The sequence below is a fragment of the Plecotus auritus genome, assembly GCF_963455305.1.
Source record: "Plecotus auritus genome assembly, chromosome: 11".
Classification (NCBI taxonomy): domain Eukaryota; kingdom Metazoa; phylum Chordata; class Mammalia; order Chiroptera; family Vespertilionidae; genus Plecotus; species Plecotus auritus.
This window is the reverse complement of record NC_137777.1, coordinates 4,043,121-4,055,864: the sequence shown is the minus strand read 5'-3', so window position 1 is coordinate 4,055,864 and position 12,744 is coordinate 4,043,121. Positions and strand designations below refer to the sequence as shown.

Below are 12,744 nucleotides of genomic sequence, written 5' to 3'. Positions count from 1 at the left end.
CCGCTGGGCAGTGCCAGACTTACTGTAGCCCATGCCCTGCACGAAGTACTTGAAGGCCTCCGCGAGCTTGGCTGGCTGCGAGAGAAAAGAGGGGACAGGCGGGTCAGTGCCCGGGGGTCCGGGTTACGACTGGCCACATGAGCGGTGGCCGTGGTCACCTTCGGGAGAGACCTGGGCCCAAGAGAGAAGGCCCAGCTTATTTCGGTCCCTGCAATGATCCCACACAGTAAAGGAAGGGGTCGGGGGTCAGTGTAGGGACCGAAATTAGCTCTGACGAGGGAGGAAAAGTCGAATTCGCGGGGCTGCGGAGGGCCAGGGAGGTCTCCGCGGGGCCCCGTGAATCAAAGAGCTGGTCCCTTCCACACAGGGACGCTCCTAGCAGCACGTGGACACCTGTGGTCGCCGAGTCGGGCGGACCTAGACCCCGGCCCACGGTTGTCCGCTGGACGAATGCCTCACCCCGGGGCCCCTGTCATCCCCTCCACAGGGGTTTCTGGGAGGTCAGTGAGTCCTCACGTTCAAGCGCTGTGTATCAACGGTAACGTGCGTCATCAGAGGTCATGGGCGGGGGGAGGGGGGAGCAGTGACAGGTCTCAGAGGCACAGCCTCCACCCGAGGGCGGCGGCAGGTGGGACTCACCTGGGAGATCTGCGGGAGGCCGCCACAGTCCGCCATCTGGGGGAGAGGAGGCTGGTCAGTGCCATCACCCAAGCCGAGCCCATCCTCCCTCTGCGAACCGGCTCCAAGTGGCACCGCCCTGCCCGCCGCCCTGCCCGCCGCCTGTCCTGCTGAGGGGGCTGGCACATTACAGGTGGCAAACACCCAGCCCCACCCAGCAAAGCTGCTTTTACTTCTATGGGCCCTGGCATTGTCATTCTTGGCCCATGACTTGTACCTTCTGATATGCCCATCGACCATTTTACTCTGCTCCCCGAGAACCCGGGGAGGCCCTGTCCCACCTGAGAGGCAGAGCTGGGCCAGGCGTAGCTGGCAAAGCTGGCGGAGGCCCTGGCACGTGTGCCCTGCCCAGACCGCCCCCCCACCCCCGGCCCAGGAAGAGACTGCCAGGCTCGAGACCTCGGCCTCACGGGGCTCCCGATGGGCCGCCCTGGGGAAAGGTGCCCAATCCCCAAGTGGCTACCAAATCACCAAACCCAAAGCCCTCGGCACTTATGAAAGCCACTCCAGCCACGGGTGGCATTTCCCTGGGGGTGGGGGGGGCATGGAAACGGGCCTGGCCCAGGAGCCCTCAGCAGCAGCGCAAGGATGGCTTTGAGGGAAACGGGCCGGAAGGAGTCAGTGACAGCGGGTGACGCCGGGCCACCCTATAGCTCACGGTCAAGGTCAGATCCCAAGGGCGACAGGCTGCAGCCCACAGCGCCTGGAGCCCCGTGGAGGGATCCTCTCCTGACCTCTCACCGTACCCGCCAGCCCCCAGGAGAAGTGTGTGAACAGACGTAAGTCACCATTTCTATCATTGTCTGACCGCCAGCTTTGCCTACACCAGGCACAACTCAATTTTTGCAGAAAACCCAGGGGTTTGGAAGGGCGCATGCCAACCCTCCTCACGGCCCCTGTACCTTGAGGAGGGTGGTCTTGGTTGGGTCCAGTTTTGAGTTGCACTCCACCTGGACAAGGAGAGGGAGGAGAGATCTGTTAATTTTCTTTTTTTTTTTTAAATATATTTTATTGATATTTTACAGAGAGGAAGGGAGAGGGATAGAGAGCTAGAAACATTGATGAGAGAGAAACATCGATCAGCTGCCTCCTGCACACCTCCCACTGGGGATGTGCCCGCAACCAAGGTACATGCCCTTGACCGGAATCGAACCCGGGACCCTTCAGTCCGCAGGCCGACACTCTATCCACTGAGCCAAGCCGGTTTCGGCGAATCTGTTAATTTTCTACTGGAGCCCAAGTCACCACCTTCTTCCCGCCCTCCCCCCGCCCACCCCCCATCCCCTCCGCCACCCTCCCCTCCGCCACCATCCTCAGGGACTCCAGTGTTCCCTCAGGCACAGAAGAAAGAACACAGGCTTTGAGATTAAACAGGTGTGGCTTTTGCCCGGCTGGCGTGGCTCAGTGGTTGAGCGTGGACCTATGAACCAGGAGGTCACAGTTCGATTCCTAGTCAGGGCACATGCCCGGGTTGTGAGCTCGATTCCCAGCGTGGGGCATGCAGGAGGCAGGCAGCCGATCAATGATTCTCTCTCATCATTGGTATTTCTATCTCTGTCCTTCTCCCTTCCTCTCTGAAATTACATAGATAGATAGATAGATAGATAGATAGATAGATAAATAGATATAGATATAGATATATAGATATAGATAGATATATGTATGTATATAAATATGTAAAATAAACAGATATGGCTTTCAATTCCAGCCCTGCCATCACTGGCTGTGTGACAAGTTACTTCTTGGAGCCTCAGTCTCCGCATCAATAAAAGGAGGCTGCTATAGTTGAGGGGTGGTTAGGAAGACACCCCAGTATGTAGAAGGTGCTCTAGAAATATTCACTAAATGAGTGGCCTTCCTCAGCCACTGAGGCCGGTGAGTCTAGAGGTCGGACACCCCAGCCCCAAACACCATTCTTCACACGCGACGCCCTGCACCAAGCTGCTTTCTCCCTTCCGTGTCCTGACCCTCCTAACAGTGCCTCCAGCGCGGGGCAGAGGCCAGCTGCGTCCTGTAACGTTCCAAGCGCCTGCGGTAGAACCTTCTCCCCGGGATGTGACCAGTACATCTCTGTGGATGCTTCTAACCGTGGGGCGATGCCAGCAAAGCCATGGTGTCTATGACGGGACCCAGGGCGGAGCCTGCTCTGCAGCCCCCGGTGGGAATGGAAGGGTGAACGGAGCCGGGAAACCGTGAGGACAGATGTGAGGACAGGTGTGGGGACAGGTGTGAGGTCAAGGTCAGATCCCAAAGGCGACAGGCTGCAGCCCACAGACCCTGGAGCCCCCTGGAGGCATCCTCTCCTCTGACCTCTCACCGTACCCAGCCCCCCGGAGAAGTGTGTGAACAGACAGTAAATCATCATCAGACAATCAGGCACCAGCCAGGTCTCCCAAATGGGAGGAAAGCATCTTGGCCAGGAAGCCAAGTGGAAAACACGCTCATAGAAACAAGCCAACAGGAGGCAGATGGGCAGAGGAGGGGCGCTGGGAGGGGAGACGGAGGGCCCACTGCCAAGCACCCAGGCTGACGGTCACCAGGGAGAGAGGCGGGTGGCTGGGCCTCTGCCCAAGGCCAGCGTGGCAATGAGAAGATGTCACCTGCCCGGACGGGCGGAGGAAAGGAAAGAGATGGGGAGGATGTGGATGCTGAATTTCGCACAAAAACCAGCGGGTGGTGTCTACGTACCACAGCATCCACGGCGGGAGAACTGTCCCCAACCACCAGCAACACCGGACACCTGGGGGCAGGGAGAAGAGGGCGAGTTGACACGCGGTTCATTAAAAGACCCGCACACGCCCAGGCCTGCCAAGGTCCTAACAACATTATTTGGTTTCCTCCCGTGCCCTTTGCTCATGTTCCTCCCTCCTCCCTCCATCCTCTGCTTTGTTCTTAGAAGAACATCCATCGGTAAGTCATTGACATTTTAGTATGAATTTCACCAGAGAATTTCCATGCTCTGATGTTCTTATATTTTAAACACCCCCTCCTCCAGGAAGGCTGGGTGGGACGTGGTCAGCAATCAAGCTCAGAGACACCAAGGACGAAGCTGGCGAGGAAATGGCAGGTGCCGAGTCCAGGTGTGCGATACTACGGCTCACTCAAGGAACCAAAAAATGACGGTCACTTTCAGCGGGACACAGCTGCTGGTTCCCGAGACCGTGTTCTCCCCCTGGTTTAAGAGGGCACTTTAGGGTGGGTCCCGGGCCCCCTTCACCCCCAGGCGCTGTGAGGCAAGGCAGGCACAGTATTCAACGTAAAGTAGGTGCTTAATAAACTCTGTCCAAAGTGCGGTCAGCACTTCTTCTCTGAGCTCCAAGCTCCACCCTGGGGGTCTCAGGGCCGCCGGGGAGCTGAGCCCCTGCACAGGGAGAAGAGTGAGACGGGGCGTGCCCAGCCCTGGGGGGGACACAGCCTGGTCTCACTGATGGAGACGTCCTGGCACAGGGCAGTCCTGCCAAACTCGGAAAGAAGGCCGTGTGGGCACCTGGGCGCCGAGCAAACCAGACAGAGATGGGGAAGAAAGCAACTCACTGCAGGGTGACGGTGGGCACGCCCGGCATCGGCCGCTCAATCTCCAGGTCCCGCCGGCTACGGAGGACGGACGGAAGCACCATTAATCACATCAGCAGGCCTCCCCCATCCACCCAGGAAGCCCCTCCCACTGAGCAAAGCCGGGAGGTCCTGCCAGCGGCCATTCTGCTCCGGCCCCGGACGCTGGACGTCCTCAGGGGCACCGTGCATGCCACGAAGTCACGTTAGTAACGGGAGGGTGGAGACAGAGCCCGTGAGCTCACTTCTGGCCCCTCTGGGGGAGCCGGGTAGCGCTGGCTCGGCAGGCTGAGCGACTCCCTGAGATTCCAGAACTTCGGGCTCGCCCCCGTGGCCCCGAGCTGCCCCCGCCTCGAGTGGAGCTCCCGACAGGCACCCAGTTACAGATAAGAGGCCTATGTCCTTGCCAGAGGCTGTGTGCAGGCATCACTCATCCTGGGAATGACTCACCCCCTCCCAGCAGCCTCCGGGCTTCCTCCCATCCCCAGTGCTTTGCTTCTCTCCCAGCTCTCCCCACACCTGTCCCCGCACCTGTCCTCACACCTGTCCCCACACCTGTCCCCACACCTGTCCTCACACCTGTCCCCACACCTGTCCTCACACCTATCCTCACACCTGTTTCCACACCTGTCCCCACACCTGTCCCCACACCTGTCCCCACACTGTCCCCGCACCTGTCCCCGCACCTGTCCCTGCACCTGTTCCCGCACCTGTCCCACCTGTCCTCACACCTGTCCCCACACCTGTCCCCACACCTGTTCCCACACTGTCCCCGCACCTGTCCCCGCACCTTTTTCCACACCTGTCCCAACACCTGTTCCCACACCTGTCCCACCTGTCCTCACACCTGTCCCCACACCTGTCCCCACACCTGTTCCCACACCTGTCCCCGCACCTGTCCCCGCACCTGTCCCCACACCTGTCCCCGCACCTGTCCCTGCACCTGTCCCCACACCTGTCCTCACACCTGTCCCCACACCTGTCCCCACACCTGTCCTCACAGCTCTCCTCACATCTGTCCTCACACCTGTCCTCACACCTGTCCCCACACCTGTCCTCACAGCTCTCCTCACACCTGTCTTCACACCTGTCCTCACACCTGTTCCCACACCTGTCCTTTCCTAGGGTCACCATGGGCGCAGGCACATACTCCCAACCCTGAGGGTGTGACTGGGTCCCACTCATGTTGGCACCCCCGGGTCTGGAGTGGTAGCCCAGCTCCTGGCCAAGCGCTCAGCACTCCAGGAGACACCTGGCTAAGGGCACCCCATCCTGTTGATGTGTTTGCTCAAATTCAGGGGCTGCCTCTCCTACGGTGACTACAACCCCCTACGGAAGGAGCTGGGCAGGAATGGCCGTGCGGGGCCGCGGCACCCCGTACCTGTTGTAGGCGTTGATGAATAGGTGCAGGTTGCCGGGGTTCATGTCGTTAATGATGTGCTGGCGGTAGGTGTGCACCACCTCCACGTTGTTCTGCATTTCCTCCTGCAATGAGAGGAGAACGGTCCTCCACGGCCCCGCGGTCAGGGGCGGGTCCCCATCCTCGCCGTCCTCCCGGTGACTCGGGCACCAGGTGAAGGCGATGCTGCCTGGGGCCCGGGAAGCATCAGGGCAGTGGCCGCCACAGCCACATGCAGGCTGCGGTCAGACGGGCAAAGCGCGCCCCCCCTCCAGGCTCAGCGCAAAGCGCGCCCCCCCTCCAGGCTCAGCGCTTGGAGTTCGGACGTGAAGTCAGTCCTCCTGGCCTTGGAGCTGGACTCTACCGGGGTTCAGAACAAGCCACCCCAAGATGTGCCTCGGTGGGGTGCAAGTTATTTTGAGCCAACCAAGATCCTGGAGGCTCGAAAGAAACGCCCGCTCCCCCTGCTTAGCTGTCTATAGGAATTCCCACCCCTCGCCTGGCCCACGGCAAGAGTCGCCACCAGAAATGGCCTTTCCGAAGGTGTGGCAGGTCCCCTGACTAACAACCGAACGCGTGCTCTCCCTCCGGAGCCCCAAAGTGCACCGCCTCATCCTGAGCTCAGAGCGTCAACTGCACCTCCATTTCCCCTTCCGTCTCTGACTCTCTCATACGTGCGGTTCCCGTACCAAGGTCTGTAGTTAAATCCGACCATTTTCTCTTGCTAATGCGTCTCGTGTCTGCCTGGTGAGTAGGTGAGCCCAAAGAACCTTAAACGGAGAAGAAAACTGCTTCCTTCCTCACACGGCATCGCTGCCCTGTCTTGGGAAAAGTGCCTTAACCTCTGAGCCTCGGTGCTCTGGGAAAAAAGGAGTTAATATCACCCACGTCTCCAGGTTGTGGATCTGACGGAGGCTGTACACTTTGGAAAGGCCTTTGGAAACCGGAGCCATCAATGCAACTATTCCCAAGGATTGTTTCTTTTTTTTTTTTTTTTTAATAGGCAGTGTGCATTTCTTTCTTTTTTTTTTAAATATATTTTATTGATTTTTTACAGAGAGGAAGGAAGAGGGATAGAGAGCTAGAAACATCGATGAGAGAGAAACATCGATCAGCCGCCTCCTGCACACCTCCCACTGGGGATGTGCCCGCAACCAAGTTACGTGCCCTTGACCGGAATCGAACCCGGGACCCTTCAGTCCGCAGGCCGACGCTCTATCCACTGAGCCAAACCAGTTTTGGCCCAAGGATTGTTTCTTAACGGTGAAGATCTGCACGCCGGCAAAACAAGACCAGCTCACGCAGGGGGAAGGTGCCGGAAGGGACACTCGATTCCTGCAGGGCCAGCGGAGCCTCGAGGCAGGCCTCGGCCTCCCGCTCCCTAGTCCCTTTCTGAATGTGACGCTGGACAAACGCATTCGGAACTGGCTCTGGTTCCCACGTGCGCAACGGCAGACGCTGCAGGTCTCACCAAACGGCCTGATGCGATCAGCGGCGACCCGAGCCCGAGCGGGAGGAAGGGAGCAGACGACAAGCCGCGCTGTGGTCAAACCCGCCCACAAGCATTTAAGCGACCAAGAGGCCAACTGGCTGTTCAAAGAAAAGATCAGCCCAAAGAACCTGGAGGGACTGACCAAGTCCAGGCCCCCCCACTCACCTTCCCAAAGAGATGGGACACCACCATGTCCGGCAGGGCCTGGGTCCATCCGGAGATCTGGGGAGGACACAGGCGGCTTAGGAAGAAGGCATTCGCAGAGGCAAGATGAGGTCAGTCCAACCCCAGGCCCTTGGGCTTCCCAGCGCTCGGGTCTGAGGATGCCCCAGGGATGGGAACTCGGCCACAGCCTCTGGTTGCCTTCCAGACTTGCAGCCTCTGGAAGGCAGGGCCTGGCTCTCCACCCATCGCTATTCTGGGAGCCCAGGCACAGCAGGTGCACGCACAGCTGTGTGCAATGGATCCAGCCTGCTCCCAGCTTTCCCTGCGCCGGGGCACACCAGTCGTCAGCAGGAAGGACCCCATGCATTTGTTCTCTCGCCGAGTCCGTACCTCAGATCTGCTGGGCTCCTCCTCTACATTGTCCCTAAGCCACTTTCCTCTCTCCGAATATACTGCGGTTACCAGAGAAATGAGTGACCTTCTTTCTCTTTCTCTCTCTCTCTCTCTCTCTCTCTAACAACAGTGCTAGGCTAGGTACACAGGAGGAGCTCCATAAATGCTAGACATACAGTGGGAGCTCCATAAATGCCATGTATACAGCAGGTGATCCATAAATGCTAGGCACACGGCAGGAGATCCATAAATGCTAGGCACACAGCAGGAGATCCATAAATGCTGGGCACACAGCAGGAGATCCATAAATGCTAGGCACACAGCAGGAGATCCATAAATGCTAGGCAAACAGCAGGAGATCCATAAATACTAGGCACGCACACAGCAGGAGATCCATAAATACTAGGCACACAGCAGGAGATCCATAAATGCTAGGCACACAGCAGGAGATCCATAAATGCTAGGCAAACAGCAGGAGATCCATAAATACTAGGCACGCACACAGCAGGAGATCCATAAATGCTAGGCAAACAGAAGGAGTTCCATAAATGCCAGATATACAATGGGAGCTCCATAAATGCTAGGCAAACAGCAGGGGCTCCCTAAGTGCTCCACAGGCAGCAGCTCCATAATATGTGCTGACTGCCAGGATCCCACTGTGGGCCCAGGCAGCTCAAAGCCCCTGGACCTCAGCCTGCCCCTCGGTAGCTGGGGCTGCCGGGAACTTCAAAGAGCCGGTCACGATGAGGATTGTGGGAGCGGCCACATGTCCCAGGATCTGACCCCAGAGCCTGACATACAGTGGACCTCTGATGTAGGTCTTGTTTCTCCAGGGCCGGGGCCGAAAAGGAAGGATACGGTGCAGATATTAAAACCCCACTAACATTCCTCAGGCTGCATGCAGCCAATGGCTGATGTCCCCAGCCCTCCACGTCTGGCTCAGAGCAGCTACCCAGGAGCCAAACTGGCTGAGTGGAATGTCACTTCCTTTGCTAGAAAATGAAATAAAAAACAGGGAGTGTGTTCCGCTCCCAAATGTCACGCAGGCCGGAGTCACTCCCGCCTTCTAGCCCAGTGCTCCAGGGAGAAATGCAGTTACCAGGCTGGCTGGCCAGGATGCGGTGGGAGGAGGGGGAGGCGCACGACCCCTTTAATCTTCCTATCCCGGATGGCCACCCCAACCTTGGCAGAAATACACTTTCAAAATGAGATGCCAGGATCACCCCTGCTTAAAAGGCTCTGTCCTGTTTCAATTAGAACGGTTTCCCCATCTCTTTGGCAAATACGGGCGCTTTTATAAAAACAACAATCATCATTTTTAAATAAACAAGGAACCCTAGGCCACCAGCCAGAGCAGAGCTTCCTGAGACAATGAGGGCCCCCCGTGTCCAGGAAGGGACGTGCCCAGCCCGGCGGCACTGGGGTGGGGGTGGGCCTTGGACACCTGCTGCCTGAGAGCCGTGAGCACAGCCCTGGCGGCAGGGGTGGGGGGGGGGCTGGACGGGGCCGGCGGGAGGCCCAGGGCTCTACAGTCAGCCAGTTCTCTTCCTGCACAGCCTCCTTACACCCTGGGAGCCTCAGTTCCCCCCTCTGTGAATGGCATGACAATCCCGGGAGGATTCAACAGGCCACGCACACACAGCAACAGGGAGCAGAGCTAGCACCTGGTAACCATGCAGGGGTGGGGCCCTTTTCCTGCCCAGGGCCATCTGGATATGCATAGCATCATTCACAGGCCATACAACATTATTAACTTAAAAACTAGCCTGCTATACAGGGTCCAACATTGAATTAACTCACCCCTGATGCCTTGGCAGGGCCCGACCAAATGATTTCCGGGGCCTGATAGGGCCGGCGGGCCGGACGTTCCCCACCCCTGCTACATGCTGGCTCATTATTATTGTCGTCAAACTGAGTGGCCTAGGGTCAGTACCAAATGCCTATTTCCTTCTCCTTGGTAATAGGTGGGCTTAGAGGCAATGGTCTTGTTCATCTTTCTATTCTCAGCATCTTGAGAAACGCCCAGCCGATGCTCGGTCCCCAGCAAAGACTCCTACCCAGACGATGCTGGTCCACGCCGGCTCGGGGACCCTGACCCTGATGGCCCTGACCCTGCTGGCTTAGCCCGCACTGTCCCACGGGTGCCCGAGGGCAAATGTATGGGGTCACGCACTGTCCTAAGCACAGCAGAGGAAACGGCTCTCCTGGCTGGGGTGGGGAGTAGCAGGAAAGGGTGCCACTAGGAGGGGTCTCAGTGCTACGGTCCTCGGGGCCGGGGTGAGGGCACCCACCCCTGCATTTCGGGACCCCACCAGCCCGGCCCAGGCTCACCTTGGAGGCCGCCCAGTCCATCCAGCCCTCGGCACAGGGGTTCACATTGATGAGCACCAGGCCCTCCACCATCTCGGGGTTGTTCAGCTGCAATTCAGACACGAGGTGAGAGACAGCCCGGCCACCTGAGACCCCGCGAACTTCACACGTCGAACCAGAGGGGGAGCGGGATGGGAGAGGGCTCGCGTGGCCACAGAGCAGGTTGCTGCTCTCTGTCTCCAGCCCCCGTCCCGTGCGAAACGGAGGTTCCGGCTCAGGGGACGCTGGGTTGGGTCCCTGAGGGAGTGGACCAGTCGCTGCCCCTCAGCTGTCCTAGCTGTGAAATGGGTGTATCACACCACCAACCGGATAATCCAGGCACATAAAGGCTCTTTAGAAATCAGAAAGAGTTCTACTACATCTGGAAGAATATATACTGCGTATATCAGATAGATAGATGAGAGAGGGAGGGAGAGAGAGAGAAAGATAACAGACAGATAGATGGAAGAGTTTCCAGGGGTGGGCAAACTTTTTGACTCGAGGGCCACAATGGGTTCTTAAACTGGACCGGAGGGCCGGAACAAAAGCATGGATGGAGTGTTTGTGTGAACTAATATAAATTCAAAGTAAAGGAGCGGAGGGGAGAGCAAGAGAACCGGATAGAACAGCCGGATCCGGCCCGCGGGCCGTAGTTTGCCCGTGGCTGGTTTAGACCTTGTTTTATCTGCTCGGTGCCTGGAGAGCCAGGCCACTTTGCATCATGGGAGCATTCCTCACCTCGGCCCATCCCAGCAAGCAGCAGTCAGAATACACACGGTTGCGAAAAATTGAGCATCACTGCATTTTCAAACAACTGTTTGGAGAGGATACAAAGGCCCAGGAGCCCTGACTTGGGCCGCAGTAACGTTAAGCGACAACTGTCATGTTAGCACGGTATCTCTGGTTCTAGGTTAGAGCTGGTCAGGAGCCCAGAGGCCCCTGACTCCAAAAGCTACCAAGGAAGTAGCGGAGGCGCATAGGGGACCTGCCACAGCCGGCTGCTAAGTGAGCAAAGCTGATGATGGGAGAATACGACTAGGATGGCAGGTCAGTGCAGGAAAAAGGAAAGCACGCGCACACACGCACACACACACACGCACACGCACACATGCAAACACACCACACACGCATGCACAACCCTGGACCACACAAGCTAAGCTGTGGCTCTCCCTTGGGAAATGGAATGATGGGTCATTTCTTTTGCCATTTGGGGATTTTTGATGCTTGTCCAATTTTCTTCCTTCGCCTGGAATTAATTTTATTTAAAACATAATTTTTTAGAAATGCCCAAGAACTCACAGCAAATCGAGTGAGAATGTAGGCGCCAGCCCCAGTCCCCATGCCAATGACGCTCTTCACCCTGGAAGCAGAAATTAAAGCTGATGTCACAGAAGATGTGAGTGCCAGGAGCCCTGAGCACCCCCACGGCCTCCCCCACGCCCTGTCCCCGGGGAATCTCGTCTCCCCCAGGGTCTGTCCTGGTTGTCACTGAGGAAGGCTAGCAGCAGTGGGGACCGCTGCCCTGCTGGGCCCTCCAGACCTGAAATGCATCACGTTTTAGGGACTAACAGAAGGCCGTGACCTTGAGAAACTTATCCCATTTCCTCCCTTCTCTCCTGACTGCCCGGCATTTACGGGAAGACCATGACCGCTTCTTCCCGCTCCTAAGCTTTATTTTGGATTCGACCACTGGGCATGACAATAAACCAGGCAAGAAGTCTGAGTGCCATCATCACACCAAAGGCTCAGGTAAGAAGGAAATGAGCATTGGCGGAAGAAGGGCCTGGAGAGAGAGGGGTTGAGGGCTCAGGCAACCCAGAACGTTCCAGAACGTTCCATGGAAAGAGAAAGCAATGAAAGAAGAGAAAGCAGGAAAGGATGGGGTGGGTGCCTGTCATCAGGTGATGTCATCACTCAAGGAGAAAAGCCCCACTCGCAGGAAGCAGTGGGAATAAAGAGGAAGTGGAAATCAGTGAGGACAGGGAGCCAAGTGCATTTCTTCCGAGCTGGCGTGGCTCAGGGGTTGAGCATCGACCTATGAACAGGAGGTCATGGTTCGATTCCCAGTCGGGGCACATGCCCAGGTTGCAGGCTCGATCCCCAGTGTGGGGCGTGCAGGAGGCAACTCATGATTCTCTCATCATTGATGTTTCTATCTCTCTCTCCCTCTCCCTTCCTCTCTGAAATCAATAAAAATATATTTCAACTGCAGCCTGTGTCAGGGGTCAGTCCAGATAGAGGCTAAAGGAAAAGCAGATGCGGAAAGCCGCCCTCCTGCAGGCCTGGGGAGGGGGAAGTGGGGGGCGGGGCAGATCCCTCACTCTTACCCAAACTGGTGCAGGACTCCAGGCAGCATCTCGGCCAGCTGGTCCATGGACGGGTACATGTACCTTGGGAGAAGCCACACAGAGGAGTTAGCGAGAGCCCGGATCCCAAGCAAATTAACAATGTCAACAGGAACAGGCTGGAAGGGGAGGGACCATGGGGCAACCTGGCCCAGGTGTGCCGACGCCCCATAGCGCCCCCCTGTGGCCCTCACTGCAAACACCCCTCAGGGTACACGGCCTTTTCTGATGAACAAGAATGTCTCCATCCCTCATTCTGCATCTTCCTCTGTAAAGTAACCCTTTATGATTGCTTCCTGTGTGCCAGGCCCCACCCCAAGCATTGGGTGAGCTTTGTAAACTCGTTTAATCCTTGCGACAACGCGATGAGG

General features: G+C 57.5%; 1 protein-coding gene across 1 annotated transcript in view; it reads right to left on the bottom strand.

Moving 5' to 3' along the window:
• NDRG1 (N-myc downstream regulated 1) overlaps window positions 1–12,744 on the bottom strand; it is a 41,756-nt gene that overhangs the window by 3,706 nt on the left and 25,306 nt on the right. The window contains exons 6-15 of the mRNA XM_080646442.1: window positions 12,356–12,418; window positions 11,328–11,388; window positions 10,011–10,097; window positions 7,287–7,343; window positions 5,612–5,715; window positions 4,213–4,269; window positions 3,367–3,418; window positions 1,581–1,628; window positions 640–675; window positions 24–75 (exon numbers count right to left, since the gene is read on the bottom strand). Coding sequence (XP_080502568.1) covers window positions 24–75; window positions 640–675; window positions 1,581–1,628; window positions 3,367–3,418; window positions 4,213–4,269; window positions 5,612–5,715; window positions 7,287–7,343; window positions 10,011–10,097; window positions 11,328–11,388; window positions 12,356–12,418 — 617 coding nt within the window. The remainder of the gene's footprint in view (window positions 1–23; window positions 76–639; window positions 676–1,580; window positions 1,629–3,366; window positions 3,419–4,212; window positions 4,270–5,611; window positions 5,716–7,286; window positions 7,344–10,010; window positions 10,098–11,327; window positions 11,389–12,355; window positions 12,419–12,744) is intronic.